A 16,825-nucleotide genomic window follows, 5' to 3' on the forward strand; every position below is an offset into this window, starting at 1 on the left:
ATATAAAATGCAAACCTAAATGTGGCAGTCCAACAGAGTTAAAACTTCTAGTCAGCATGTTAATTGAAAATTAGGCTTTATTAGGTATGAACATTTCTAGCTGAGAGAAGAAAAAAAACTGGCATATTTGTGATGACTGGTGCTTATAAAAGTTGTTAGGGCTGAAGAGAAAGAGTATTTAACATGCCTATGTGTATATTGCAAATCCATGTCATGTTTAAAGGATTGCTACAATGTCTACATTCTACTTCTCTTTTTCCATAACATATAACACATCTGATATGCTATTAGCATGAACTGTCACTCCTCTGCAGTAAATGCAGTTCTATGACCACTCAATAATCCTGTTTGTAGGAGATAAAAAATGTGAATGACAAGGTCACCATATACTGTTTTACGTTATATGCAATATCTCTACTAAATTATGAAAGGCTTTCTATGTCATATTATTTATAGGTGGAAGGTGTGTACATAATACTTCAAACCAGCACTCAATTCAACATCTTTATTTCAGAATATATTACCAAACTGATTTCTTACATCACTGTTAAAATGTGATCCAATCTTGAATAGGATAAAGACAATCAAGCATAAAAACTTCACTTTAAGAAACTCATGTTGGTCAAGAATATGCATGATCCATGTGTATTTTGCAACCCAGTAAAATTAAACAACAAAACTTAGAACTCAATACTAACATAACAACTCCATCTGAAATACAAGCAGTGTTTACCCATACCTTTGTATCTACGTCCATATTTGTCAGCTTACAGATCACAAATACATGGACATGTACCTAAATCATAGCAACAGGCTTGGCTCATGACAGCAAATATGATTTTAAAAACTGAATGCTCAGGATAATTGACATTTTGGAACTTGAATTACATGTATGACATTAACATTTACAACATTGACCAATGCTCAATCTGAAATTCCATAAACATCAATAAATGGCATCCATAAATGGCAAACTTTCAACACTGAACATGTACTCTGGTAATGTAAACTGCTAAAACAAAGTTAAATAACAACAAAACCAGTAAAGAATTTTCTTTCAACATTTTGCATCTTGACATTTTTAATGGATTCATCATTTCTAAATTCAAAGTAAGAGCTTTTAAAAACTGTCAAATATTTTAGAAAAACCCTTTCATACATCTTAATGCCTTGGGCTCAGAGAGGCAGATACCTGTAAAATAAAAAAATAACTGATAAGCACTATCAAAATTGGGACTATATGAGAAAACCCCTAAGAAACACATCTTTAAATCTTGAACAGTAAGTGCTGTATATGATTACTACTGTGTATCTATGTTTCTTGTTTTGATACCAAAATGTTACCCGAGATTTCAGCAGAAGTGAATGAGATATAAATTATGTCAAATAACGCACTCTTCATTGTAATTTATCTACATTTGACAATACATTTAAATGTACAAGCTGCATGGCTTTTAAAACTATCTGCTGTTGAAGGAAACTCTGTCAACACCTTTGAAATATAAAAACGAATCTCTTCACCGATTGGTAGTGCAGTAACACCATACTGACTTTTGTTCAGATGCATATACATACCAGTTTTTATCGTAAAATATTTAAACAGGAAATTCTTCCCAAGAAAACTTATGATATTTTGTACTATTTATTAACATCACCAAAATAAAACAACCACTGTTTGACTTTGTACCTGTTGGCTACTTTCTGGATTACTCCATTCTCTATCAAGTATTGAACTCTGTTTGGGAGCTTTTTTTAAGGGCAGTGCTTGCATCATTGATGGTAATTTTTTCTTCAGTAATGTATCTTCTATGTCAACATGAATAGAATTTGGTTTGTACTAAAGTCACCAAATGGTCCACCACAATATTGCTTAATACAACAGAACTGACACTTTCTTGGATTTCTGTCTGAAACAAGCAATAAAATGTCATCTAGCTTATGACAGAAGGTGTAGCTATAGTTTGAAACATTTTAAAATGTCTTTCAAAGGGAAGCCATTCCAATATTTACATTAAAAAGCCCCAAAAGACTAAAACTATTTTGTCTCATCAGAGTGGCTACATTAGAGTCATTAGTCCAAGTGAGTTTGTCCATTTACCGTATATGTTGGGACACCATAATTGTTGGGACACCATAAATTAATTTTGAAAGTAATTTTTGATGTGCTTTATGTTCTGGGACACATTGTATTTTCAAGTCGTAAGTTGTGGACACCTTTTAAATCATTCGAAAATTACATGTCGCAAAATGTACTCCAACTGAAATTGTATTTTAAAATATATAAAATTGTACTTGAGATAAAACTTTTTAATCCACTTCAGCAGCATCTCATGAACACAACCCTTCTGCTGCACACATACGATCCATTCTTTTGGTGCATAAATATGTTTTTAGTTTTCTCATCACCTGAATTGGAAACTGCAAGAACTAAAGTCAGATTTTTTCAAATCTGCACCAGTCTTGCTAATTCTCACACTTTTGTCCCTCCCCCCATCTTATCATCAGTGCGACGTCAGACCGTCCAGGATTGCTATCAAAGTACACTACAATCTGATCCATGTTAATGATCATATTGTTGGCAAAATCATCAAAGTTTGCTTCCATATCTCGGCCATCTTTGTATATTCAAATTAAAAACAAAAATCATACTTAAAGGAGACCTGAGATAAAACTCTTCCATTTATGTATGTAATTCTCTACAAATTTTAATTCGACTATAATGTTTATAAATTAAATATTGCAGGCGGGTATTGATTATATTGTGATGAAGATACCAAGATTCCATAAATTGCCTGTGGAAGATGCCAAGAATCTGTAAATTGCAGATTTTTTCAGAGTTTTGATGAGATGACAGATGGTAATGGGTAAAAAAGGACTGGTACGGAAAAGGCCCGGTCCAGAAAGGTCAATAAATGGTCAGAAAGGAGCTGGACAGAAAAGGCCCGGGTTACAAAGGACCTTTTAAGATAGCTTTTCTACAATGCCCACGTCTATTCATTTCTAAGTCAATAACAGTTTTACATACCAGTATATTTCTAAAACACTGAGCTGCAAAAACTGAAGCACTGGTCAATGAGGATTAACACCAAGACAAAAATAAAGCATGGATAGCAAACAGCAGACCTTTACTGATTATGCAGATTGTAGTACCAATATTAGGAAAGAATCAGTGACTGCATTGTACTTTTCACACTTTCTTTATCTGTTTTCTGTCTCAGCTTTAATATGTTAGGAAACTTTGATAATCACAATTAAGATGCAAATACAGTCTCTACAATTACATGTTTCCCTTGCCTCCAGTCTCAACAGAGATTGATATAGTCATATGATTTTAACAGTTTTTGTAATGATTACTGAGACACTCCTGACTAAACTATCCCAGGCAATTATGAGTAAACTTCAGGTGTATGATACTTGTGCCTCTTTCTTCACTCAAAACATTTTATTCATCATCATTTATACATTTTTCCATTACATATATCTTTTAATGAATATAGCAATAAACACATTCCCACTAATAAATGCATTTAATGACCATTTTATATTTGTAAGCACAAATGGCCAAAATGATTAAAGCTGACTCAACCATTTAGCATGGATACATCCAGCAACAACTATCAACCTACCTTAAGCGAGTAGCCAGTTTTCTCACATGCAAAGTTTCAATCTGTCTGACATTGGAATTGAACCTGCAGTTTTGACCTGGATGATTTCGTAAGGCAATGAATTAAACCACTCAGTCATCGACTGCCTTAATATTTATATTTTATATTTCTTTAAGTCACAAGTTGCTGTTACAAACGACAAAAAAAAATTACATCATTTTTTAAATTTAATTCATAAATCCCTAATCTTGGTGAGTTGATGAATGATAATCATAAAAAACTCCTTGTGCAGCTTATAATCATAATATATGACAAAATAATCATTTGAAAAACTAACAATATTTGAATTATAAGAATAAACATTACATGTAGTGAAAATTCTTGAAATACTAAATAAATCCTGACACAGTGGTGATATGAAAGGCAATGATCTTGGAATGAATTTCTAAGTGCTTTTCATAATGATAGTGGCTTTTTGCGGAAAAGCAAGAAATTTCCATATATGTTTAGTGTTGAATTATACGCTTGTGATAACTTCGTTTGACAAAATATTAACATGATTTCCTCTTTCTCAGAGATGAGACGTGCTGCTAGAGAGCAACTTTTCCCACCAGCCTTGAAAATTGCAGAATATGCTATTCTGGAGAGTTCAGGACCAGATACAGACTCTCTCCCAAAGAAGGAGATTTAGAAAAGAGTTGCTAATAGAACGAGAGTGAAGCAATGACCAGAAGAGCCAAGAACATTGTATTTTGAAGTTTGTTGTTTATATAGAACTCAGACAAATCTACAGCAATGTACAGTTAGGTATAAATTTACTATAAGATTTAAATTGATTTTTATTTTTTTAATATGTTTTCTCATTAACGTTACTGTCTGCTATCAGACTTGATTTAAATGTCTTGTATCTAGTTTATAATTAAGCTTTGCTAGTTTAAATTTTGTCTCTTTGTATTTGTAACTTGTAGTAATTACTATGATATGGGCACTAAAATGCATCTAACAAAACTATATTGTGATCCATTTTGTGTATTATGAGAGGACGAATATTTTATTACATGAATGATATTGATAACGATGATATTTTGTTCTGATTTTTATAGCTGAATGAGGACTTCGTCAATGCTACTAACTTCTTGGTAGCAGAGATCAGAGTGGATGGGAAGCAACACTTACTGCTGGCAACTGAATATCAGTTAGGACTTTTGCGAGAAGCGAAACGGTGGTACATGAATGGAACATTTAAGGTAAATCAATACGTTATATTCATTAGCTTATGCTGTACGAGTACAGTTATTGATGAACTCCAGATTTTGTAGGTTTTAGCCTTCAGGCCCATTGGTTTAATATGTGTGGTTATAACTTCCAGGTCTTTGGTGAGCCATTCAAACAACAGGGTCAGCCCATGTCCATCCATGCCTTCATCGAAAGGAATGGTGCACAGAAGCAGTTTCTGCTTGTATTTTATCTACTGAGCCAGAAGACAAAGTCAGAATACCTGGCTGTAAGCTGTGTCAAAGCTTTCTTTATCTCTGCCTGTTACAAAATTAATTGACATTTCTCAGCATGTTTATTGGATAGATATATGAGAGATAGAACAAACAATAACAAAATAAATACTCTCTGTGATGAGACTATGTCATGATCTCTCGAACTTGAACCATATGTCTCTTGAATGTTCAGCATAATTTTTCCAGCATGTGTATTTCTTTTCAAGAATTCAATGATTAGTCATTGTTGAATTTAAGGTAAATTATGTTATTTAACTGCAGCTGTAGAATTGATTATGGTCAACACACAATACAAACACTGATCTTATATTGATTCTTTGATTACAGGTGTTTTGTTCTCTGCAGTCAAGGCTGGGACATGTATTGTTAGAAGGATTTGTACTGGACTTCAGAAAAGGTAAGCTGTTTATTAATAACGTTAATGTAAATTTAAAACTGAACATTGTTCAACAACGCTAATAGTGCATGTCTGTAAAAATTAATGACATCAAACAATATCATTAGGACAACCATATTATCTTTCATGTAGAATGGCTTCATACACAAACAGTATAATTAAGGGATTGTTCTTTGCATATTTTCACTTGCATGGCTCGCCATCAGAGAGGCCTTTCCTGGTGTCGAACTTAAGGGCTGTGCCTTTCACTGGTCCCAGGCCATGTGGGAACATGTTCAGTCTTTTGGATTGGCTAAAACATAGAGGCCTTCACTCCTTCTTGCGTCAAGTGCTGGCCCTTCCATTCCTGAATTGTACAAGAAATGATTTAATACATGCATTGTAGGAAATAAAGGATACATGAGCATATGCATTCATCTCTCTGACTCCCTCTCCCTCATTTCTTTCAAACATGCCACTATTCATTATTACCAATATTCTACAACATCAAATTCATAAATACAATAACATTAATACCCAATTTCAATATTTTAAAAATATTTGGCTCTCTCTGTGGGGCCCACTTATGGGCTAGAATCTTAATGTAAACGACTGATTCCCAATCAGTGCTTGGGTGATCCCAGCATTACAGTGTATTCTGGGCTGATCCCAGCTGAAGTAGAATTGGTGCTAGGCTGATCCCAACTAGCTCAGTGTAAAAGACTGATTCCCAATTAGTGCTAGGCTGATCCCAGCATTACAGGGATTCTGGGTTGATCCCAGCTTAAATAGACTATGTGCTAGGCTGATCCCAGCCTGCTAATGTATTCTAGGCTTATACCATCTTAACTAAATCTATGCTAGGCTGATCCCCGCATAATAGTGTATTCTGGGTTGATCCCAGATTCATGGAATAGAGCTAGGCTGATCCCAGCATGAAGAAAATATTCTTATATTTTACCTATTTAAATTGTGAAAGTAATGTATTTAACGGGCATGACCTTTACGTTATTAGTATAGCTTATGAGTATCCGATTCGGGGAAAAATACTAAAAGACTGATTTCCAATCAGTGCTAGGCTGATCCTGCCATTGCAATGTATTTTGGGTTGAGGGCTGATGCCAGCTCAAATAGAATTGGTGCTAGGCTGATCCCAGCTCAATGTCAAAGACTGATTTCCCAACCGGTGCTTAAGGCTGATCCCAGCATTACAGTGTATTATGGGCTGAGGGCTGATGCCAGCTCAAATAGCATTGGTGCTAGGCTGATCCCAGCTCAATGTCAAAGACTGATTTCCCAACCAGTGCTTAAGGCTGATCCCAGCATTACAGTGTATTTTGGGTTGAGGGCTGATGCCAGCTCAAATAGCATTGGTGCTAGGCTGATCCCAGGTCAATGTCAAAGACTGATTTCCCAACCGGTGCTTAAGGCTGATCCCAGCATTACAGTGTATTATGGGCTGAGGGCTGATGCCAGCTCAAATAGCATTGGTGCTAGGCTGATCCCAGCTCAATGTCAAAGACTGATTTCCCAACCAGTGCTTAAGGCTGATCCCAGCATTACAGTGTATTTTAGGTTGAGGGCTGATGCCAGTCAAATAGCATTGGTGCTAGGCTGATCCCAGCTCAATGTCAAAGACTGATTTCCCAACCAGTGCTTAAGGCTGATCCCAGCATTGCAGTGTATTATGGGCTGAGGGCTGATGCCAGCTCAAATAGCATTGGTGCTAGGCTGATCCCAGCTCAATGTCAAAGACTGATTTCCCAACCAGTGCTTAAGGCTGATCCCAGCATTACAGTGTATTTTGGGTTGAGGGCTGATGCCAGCTCAAATAGCATTGGTGCTAGGCTGATCCCAGGTCAATGTCAAAGACTGATTTCCCAACCGGTGCTTAAGGCTGATCCCAGCATTACAGTGTATTGTGGGCTGAGGGCTTATGCCAGCTCAAATAGAATTGGTGCTAGGCTGATCCCAGCTCAGTGTGAAAGACTGATTACCCAGTTGGTGCTAGGCTGATTCCAGCATTACAGTGTATTTTAGGTTGAGGGCTGATGCCAGCTCAAATAGAATTGGTGCTAGGCTGATCCCAACTCAATGTGAAAGATTGATTTCCCAATCGATGCTAGGCTGATCCCAGCATTACAGTGTATTTTAGGTTGAGGGCTGATGCCAGCTCAAATAGAATTGGTGCTAGGCTGATCCCAACTCAATGTGAAAGACTGATTTCCCAGTCGATGCTAGGCTGATCCCAGCATTACAGTGTATTCTGGGCTGAATTACCAGCTCAAGTAAAACTGCAAATGAAATTTATTTACATTTTTAGTTTAGCATATGAGTGTCCAATTGGGGAAAAATATTCTATCCCATGGCAGCCCAATGCACATGAATAGCATAAGGACACAACTCATGATGTCTCCATTAATCAGTGGTGATGGTGGTGGTGGTTGTGGGTCAGCACAAATCCCTAAGAAAAGTTTTAATGTGGAGACTCAAAATCCATTTTCTGTACCTTTGAAAAGTCAGAGAAGTGAAACTCTACATTCATTGTCACATGTACAGTTGAAAAACCAGAGAATTGACTGATCACATGGTACTCTATATGATCATGCAATGTTACATAAGATTATCTAATTTGGTTGGCTCTTTGAATTCTACTGCCAATGCCAACTAATAGGAATAGTTCTCCTCATTCCTCCCCCCCCCCCCGGTCCAACAAGTCCCATGAAGACAGCAAGTAAGAGGCTAATAACAGTCTTGCATAATTTCCTGTCTGCCTCTCAGTTTCAAGGTACATATACAACACTCCTATCCAAGTGTTAGCCATTGACTAAGCCTTATAATTTGGCATTACATCATCTTACCATACCACCAATTCCTCCCTCAGTGGTCATCAACAGACAAACGCCATTGAAAAACTGGCAATGTGTACCTACAGTAACTCATATTTATCAAGTTGTGCATGAACTATAATTTAATAAAATTATCATAATATTTTAAAGCAATGTTTCAAATAAATGCAGCCCAAACAGCAGAGAGGGCGAACAGACTCTAATTGGTTCACTCGTATTTTGCCAAAATACGCCTTCCTGGAAAATCACAACAACAAATCGCGATATCCAGCATAAGACAACCCTGTCAATGATGAATTGGCTTACCTGTCTATCACTGATAGGTTTTTCTAATCGCGATATATCGAAGGAAAATACACAATCATGTCAGTGCCAATTTGGAGGCACACCCTCTCTGCTGCTATTATCCGAAAATCGTATCAAGACCGACTCAGTATCGTGTTCGAGGATCATGTAAATTTATCATGATAAATCCGTTAGGGTTAACTGAGCACAACTAAATAAATTTTTAACTTAATTATATCTTTATCTCCACTTCACCAAGTCTGATGAATATTTTGTAACGTGTGAGTATCAACTCCGTTAAACACAGCAAGAATATTACAATTATCCCTCATCACTTTAGGAATTTGTGTATATCTCTGGGTTACATAAATTACATCAGTGTTTTTGTGTCTGCCTTTGGAAAATATTCCAGCATTACATCATCGTACATGATTAAATTGTTAATAGATCCATCAATATCATCAACAGACGGTGCTTCACTAATATCAGTGATAAACTCAATAACATCATCACCGCACTCATTTAACGATCTTGCGTTTTCATTAAAATCTTTAAGTACATCATAACATTGTTGATCATCAACTGATGATGCTACCAAATACAACTTATCCCATTTTAACCATCATGTTATCAAATTAAGTAACAGTTGTGTTTTACCACTTCCAGATGGTCCTATGATAATCATACAGACAGAATTTGGTAGCGCTGCATGATGCTTGACCAGCTCTTGTTTTCTTGTCGAAGAAAAATCAATTACATTCATGGTATATAAAAAGAATATGGATTTTTATTGTGTGAAATGCAGGACGTGTACCACAACAGGTGATCTAACAACCATTACAACAAAAAATAACAGATCAGCAGTTACGGGTAAGTGTGAACGATGCGGTACAAAGAAATTTAAATTTATTCCCTCACAGTCAAAGTCAAATAATGTAATAAAAAAGCGATGAGGTGATATTGCACCAAAATTAACAAAATTACCAGGAGCTCCGTGGGCTAAATACCCAGGAGAAAAACATCTTCTAGGATATAATTACTGTGGTCCTGGAACCCGACTTGATATCAGACTTGACAACCAAGACCAACCAAAACCAGGTGAGTATCCGATAAATGCTATTGATAAAGCATGTCATGCTAATGATGTAGCTTATCAAGTAAAGGATCTACAGCATAGACACATAGCAGATGTAAAATTAATTCACGCGCTAAATTCCATCCCGAATAAATCCTTCAAGGAATCACTGGCTAATTGGTTAGTAAGATCTGCGATGAAAGGCAAATTAGCGCTAGGTGCTGGTAATTAATTATAATGGAATCGATTTATTATTCCCCAAGAGGATATTGAAAAGGTAACACAGCAATTAGTAAACTCGCTGAAGCAGCAAAAGTCACACGTGTTACTCCTTAAAAATGGTTATCCCGACGGGCAATATGGCAAATTTATATACCGCCACCTAAACAAATTCACTTTGTACATTTTGATGTTAGTGTTCCTAATGAAGTTTATCAGGCTGATATTTTATTTTTTCCACATGATACTATTAAAATCTAAAGACATCAAATAACATACAAGTATGCACTAACTGTAGTTGACGTTGCAAGTAGATACAAAGAAGCAGAGCCATTGTCAACAAAGACAGCAACTGAAGTAGCTTCTGCGTTTGAACAAATTTATCAACGAGGACCCTTGCAATGGCCACAGCTGTTACAAGTTGATCCTGGCAAAGAATTTCAGGGTGCAGTATCATCACTGATGAAGGAACATAATGTCAACATCAGACGAGGACATACTGCAATTCACTGTGATCAGGCAATTGTTGAACGATTTAATCGAACACTTGTTGAGCAGTTATTTGGATATCAATATGCGAAGGAATTCATTCAAGACAAGAGATCTCGTGAATGGGTTACAAGATTACCAAATGTGATAACCGCATTAAATAATGACATTACTCGAACAACCAATATGAAACCCATTAGCACAGTCACAAGAAAACATATACCCATACAACGGCATGATTTTTCAACACAGCCAGTGCTGGGCAATGACACTGTGAGATATTTATTTGAGCCCAGTGAACTTGAAGGCAGTCAAAAAAGAGCAACTGATCCTATTTGGAGCATCACAACACACAAGATATCTAACATAACAAGATCCACAGGTAGACCCGCAATCTACAGACTGGATTCAGCTGCTCCTCAACGTGAATTTACACGTGAACAATTACAAGTAATTCCCAAAGACACACAATTAAAACGCGATCACTTAACTAGCGCCCCTACATCGATTACATTCAAGATAGGTCAGCATCACATGTTTTCGTGTATGACCACGGCTGTTATCTTTTCTATCTATGGTAAATTGTCTTGGATTATTACTCGAGTACTGCCATAACATTATACAATTACAACTTGCACAGTGATTATTCTGCTGCTGCTTTAGCGTGTTGATAAATTCAACGTCGAGATCAAAGTCACGTTTTTTTTTTGTCACTTTGTTTATAACCAGCCAATTTTGTTCTTATTATATCATTGTCAATATCATCATTAATGGTTTTGACGAGTCCAAGACAATTCTCCACAGCTGAGATATTTTTCTAACTCTAGACACTGCAAGATAAACTAAGTTTGACCATTCGATACGATCATCAATGATCCAAACAACTGTATCAGTAATAGTTAATCCTTGAGATGAGTGAATCGTCATTGCGTATGCTAGCGTCCACGGAGATTGGTCAGCGTGTAGAGCATCCTCAACAACACTGACATCAACTGCGACAATATCATTCAACACAAGATTTTGTTTCCTTGACTCTGTCAAGTGTCCTGGTATATCAAGGTCAATATTCTGCCATCGCGTATCAGCTGGTCGATAACACAGCGGCACTGGCTATGTTGGAAAATTTTTCTTTATGTAACTGATACAACCGCTGTTGAAGTGTGTCTCTGACTATCTTTCTACTTGCCACTATTAAATCCTTTGGTCTCCATGTTTCCCAAAAGTTGTTCATAGAGTTTCTGAAATTATTTTACTCGCTATTTCACATTGAATTTTGTTCGGTTGTAGTCTGATTAATTTTTTTATTCCTTTAATTCTGCATCAAGAGATTTGTGATCATCAGTTATCTCTGAGTAATAATCAACAAAATTCTTCAACCAGTTGTGTGGAGATGGTCCAACAAACGTCAGTAGTTCACCGTGATCGCTGCACATTATCACAGCTGTATTTAACAATAACAACCAATCGAGAAATGTTTTTAATATTTCCAATGACACTGCACACTTCATCCCAAATGATGATCTTTGGAAGATAGTTCTCTCCCATTTGATCTGGAGTCCATGTGCCACCACTGTATTTGAAAAATCCGTGATAAGTACAAGAATTGACTTCTCATTGTTTCATCTCCCTGGCAAGTCTGTGTGTTGGTGTTAGCACAATCATATCTGAATTCTGTCAAAATAATTTGATCACTCGAGTTGTCTTACCAGAACCTCCCAGTCTGTTCAAATAAACTGTTTTGTGTCTGGATACTGGATCATACATGGATGGCTCCAACGATAATTCTGATATCTGATCACTGTGATAATTATCTTTAAATGCAACATCCACGGATTTACAACAGCAATTTAACATTTCCTTTTTTATTCTCCACGAACCCCATGATTGATCAGTGCTTGTGAAAGGAGTCAGTAATTCTGAATATTTTTTATTCAAGTAAAATGAATCGGTTGCAAATCTAACTGCAGTGTCAGGAAATCTATTTATCATCGATACCAAATTTAAAGAAACATAAGCGAGCATTGAAGATCTTAGATGTGTATACTGAGGAGTTTCTTCATCAGTGTAACTAAAAATTGTGCCCAACCGAGTTCCGTCAGACAAGTAAGCATCTTCCCGATTACAAAATATATTTCTCGCAGCGGCATCAGCAATTATAAAATCTAATTCAATATCATCTATAATGAATCGTGAGTGATGCCATTTATGATCATATGCACCACTCTGAGTAAATTTACCAACTTTTTTTCTACTGAGATCTTTTGTGGTTTTTTCACTGTTGCTGAGTTTAATTCTGAGAATATTAGGAGTATTATCGACGATGACATCAACAGGAGTATTTGGACATACCCGCTTATATACTTCGATGACCTCATCTACACTGATACGCTCTGGTGTTGGTAACCAAACCGAGGTCTGCGTCCGATATGATATAATTGCTTTGAGATTGCATGGGTAAGAAAGAAGCTTTTCATTTGGGGGTCAGCAAGTCAAAGGTCCCTAGCTGAATGAATAAAAATGATTTCAGCACGTTACCTCAAAGTTCCCCATCCTCTGAACTTATAAAACTTTGTAGAAAATTGGCATTTGGGTCATGAGAGAAGTTTTTCATTATCAAGGTAAGAAGATCAAAGGTCACAGTTGCTGAAAGAAGAAAAATTGTTTCTGTTCAATAAATTTAGCATTCTGTCATCTTTAACAACCAAACTTTGTACATGGCTTGAACTTCAGTTAGGTTTGATGGAGTTTTGGCCCCTTTTTAGTTTATAACTTTGCCCTTCATTTTCCACTTTATTACTTTTAAAGAACTTCATGGATTGAACATAGGTCTATAACATTTTGATATTAACATTGCAGTCCAATCTTTGTTTTAATGTTCATGGCAACTTTTAAAAAGTTATATCCTTTATTTGGCTTACTACTTTTCATGGCTTATGATCTCATTTTTCAGCTGAAGATTTCTTTGAATTGTTTTTGGGGGGTTCATAGCAATTATCACTTTGCCATATAGGATTTGACCTTGGAACCAGAGGAAAACAAAATGTGAGAATCTGCATATTACATGGTGTGGAGTCTGACCTCAGTCTTGGCCTTGTGCGCTTGCCAGGAAGTTATCTACTTCAGTCACCACCACCTCAAAAGTGCATTAGTGACCACACTCATGGTGAGTCAGTCTTGAGAAACATATTTTTAGGTTGAACAGCATTTTAACTGTTAGTATGTATATCGATATTTATAGAGAACAGGTTAAGCTCTGTGTTTGAGGTTTTGCATATAGCTTTATGAAGGATTTGTATCTAAATTTCAGCTTAATATATGAAAAAGCATGTGCCTGCCTTTATTAAATCCTTATTAATCCTGATTTTTGTCTCCAGTCTAACATAGGTGAGATATAGAGATCAATTTTTTAATATGGGCATCAGCATGAAGTTTTTTCACTTAGCTTAATTTTTCTGACACTGTTGTTTACACAATCATGAAACTTTATGGTTTGTTTATCTTAAAGGACCCTATTCAACACTGGAAAAAGTAGGGTACAGTGACCTACTTTTTGTGAGCTTGTGACTTTCTAGGTTTTTCAGTTCTGCCTCTGTGTTAGAGACATGACATACAATGGATTTATTATATGGAGTCTTTTAAACTCTGCTAGTCATAGACCAGAAGAACTTACATGATGGTCTATCATGGTTTTAATGAAAATGGTACCTGTCATACATTTAAAAAGGCTGCCACTTATCTGTTCTGAAAATCTTCTTGTCTCATGGCTCTGAATGGATGATCATTATGACATTGCATTTTCACCAAAAGACTTCATATGATGAAAATAGTGGGAAGTTGACATCCATTATGTCCACCACAGCAGTTAATTTGAAAATCTTGTTATTACTGAAGAATATCAGAGATATTTTCAACACTCATCATTTAAAAGGAAGAAATGGTCTTATCATTAATTCCTGGAAATTCTTTTCACTCTGTAGAGCATTAGTCTCTTCAAGGGACTTTTGGTTACATTTTTTAATGAGAAAAAGCTTGAAGTTTAAGTCTGCATTCATGGTTTTGTTTATTGGTTCTAGGAATAAGCATGCATTTAAATTTCACTCCTGTTACACTTTTGAGCCCACCTTAAGGTTGGTAGGTGTGTTATATTGCAATACTGATAATTTTTCCAGGTGAAAAATTTGTATAACACAATACCTACCCATTACAAGTTACTTTACTCTTCATAAGTAAGTTTTGAGAGCTCTCTTGAATGTGATCACTGTGTCTTTGTGTCTAAGTTCAGTTGGCAATTCATTCCACGTTGCTGGGCCCTGGTATGCAAAAGAACACTGTCCATATGACTTTGTTTTCATAGTGGGAATACTGAGTATACGATTGTCAGAAGAGGAGTGTAAGTATCTTGCTGGTGTGTACACATGGGTGAGGTCGGATAGGTATGTTGGACTAGAGTCCAACAGTGAAACATAGCACAGAGAACAAATTTTATGTTTGATTCTGGATTGAATGGATAGCCAGTGTAGGGTATAGCTAGCTACTAGCAGGGAGGTGTGCTCTGATCGTGGTACTCTAAGTATGATCCAAGCAGCTGTGTTTTGGAGAGTACTGTCCAGAGTAACACCTAGGTTTCATACTGATTGTGTGAATTTAATGTTGGCGTTGCTGATATTTATTGTTTGAGGTAATGGATGTGAATGAGAAAGTCTTTGTGTTGTGATCAGAATGGCCTCAGTTTTATCATCATTCATCTGCAGCTTATTACATGTCATCCATGATTTCACATCAGAAATCCACCTCTCTACACCTTGGATGGTAGCATCAACTTCTGTTGGGTGGCTAGATTTGTATATTTGGGTGTCATCAGCTTACAATTGGTGAGACACTGGATAATGATTTATGACACTTGAGAGTGAAACTGCTTAATCAGTTATTTATAATTTACAACAGATTAGCTCCTGCACATCTTCAGAACAGGGGACCTACTCCATTTGATTGTTGAATGATCTTCGACTCCCAGTGTGCAGAACATCCTTATTTTGCAATTCATTTCTACCTTTTACAATTTGAATATGGAACTTGTGACCCATTGAAGTGAGAAACTACCCTTCAATACATAATTAAAAGCCTACTTGAATCGCGATAAAGAAACTGCTCCATGTTAGGACTACTCTGGTGATAGAATGTCACAGATCATGCATGCTAGGCTAGAACAAATTGCAATAATTTAAATTATGATTTATATATGAATCATGTATCTAATAAGTATTGTTCCTGCATTGAAATTGAAAATGCAGAACACTTTTTTCAATTTTGTTCCAAATATTCATTTCTTATTGATCAAATCCTATGCACACTACCTTTCACACTTACTATTGAAATAATATTATTTGGCAACCTATGTTAACTGCAGAAAACTAAACACAGATATTTCTAGCTGTGCACAATTATAATAGGATGACTAAGAGATTTAATTAACAGGACTGAACTCAAACCATTTGAATTGCATTTAATTAGTTTTTATTCATTGTTATACTTGGCATGCCAGTGTATGCATATTTTCTGTAAAACCATTGGAACTGGCATCAAGATCTTTGATGTTACATTTTCTTTTGTGTTGGAGAGACAGTGCTAATAATCTTATAGGTTTCTACTGAATCCCCCAAATCATATGTTTGTAATTGCATTTGACAAAAAATTCAAATAAATATGGTTCAGACTAAGCTTACATTATAGCTGATAATGTGAAAGATATCATACTGAGATTTGTGAGCCTTTTGATAAAAACAAAGTGCTGATACTGAAGCATACAATTTTCTTACCACACTATTGATATAATAGGCAGGGAAACTTTGACTGTGGTGCAGACACCTGGGCAAGATATTTATCAGAGAGGGCCAGTACCAGTAAACATAAAACACACTTGCTCAAGTACTATGATTCTATGGTCTTAAACTAAGTAATAAAAAAGAGCAAAAACCAGCAGCTTTTGTAAAATTCAACAATTTTTTTCTCCAAACATGAATAAAAATTTAAAAAGAACTTACATTAATGATTTAAATCCCAAATAGTCCTAAAAGATTTATCACAAATCCAAATTTATAAAGTTCCAACTGAATTCCAATGGTATTCAAATTAAATTCCAGTATGGAATGTGTTGATGGTATAACGGTACCAATTGCGCAAGTTCAGGTGGGCGTTGCTTAAGGTGTAGGGAACATTGTATTTTGAAATAAATAACAAAACTAGCTGTGATTGGTGCATTATGTAAGAGTTGTAATTTATGTTAGGCTTAAAAAAAGTTGTGCCTCCTGGCAACATGTGAGATTATGTTAATTCCTGTCTAGATGATATTTTGTATTTTTTATGATTTTTTTAAAATGTGGTACACATGTCTGAAACCATGTCTGTTGTGACTAGAT

General features: G+C 36.0%; 1 protein-coding gene across 1 annotated transcript in view; it reads left to right on the forward strand.

Annotated features, from left to right (window-relative positions):
* LOC149776469 (uncharacterized) overlaps window positions 1–16,825 on the forward strand; it is a 58,513-nt gene that overhangs the window by 7,042 nt on the left and 34,646 nt on the right. The window contains exons 5-7 of the mRNA XM_089941308.1: window positions 4,709–4,852; window positions 5,444–5,513; window positions 13,420–13,572. Coding sequence (XP_089797434.1) covers window positions 4,709–4,852; window positions 5,444–5,513; window positions 13,420–13,572 — 367 coding nt within the window. The remainder of the gene's footprint in view (window positions 1–4,708; window positions 4,853–5,443; window positions 5,514–13,419; window positions 13,573–16,825) is intronic.

The sequence above is a fragment of the Sinohyriopsis cumingii genome, chromosome 18 (assembly GCF_028554795.1).
Source record: "Sinohyriopsis cumingii isolate HCF-2022 chromosome 18, ASM2855479v2, whole genome shotgun sequence".
Taxonomy (NCBI): Eukaryota; Metazoa; Mollusca; class Bivalvia; order Unionida; family Unionidae; genus Sinohyriopsis; species Sinohyriopsis cumingii.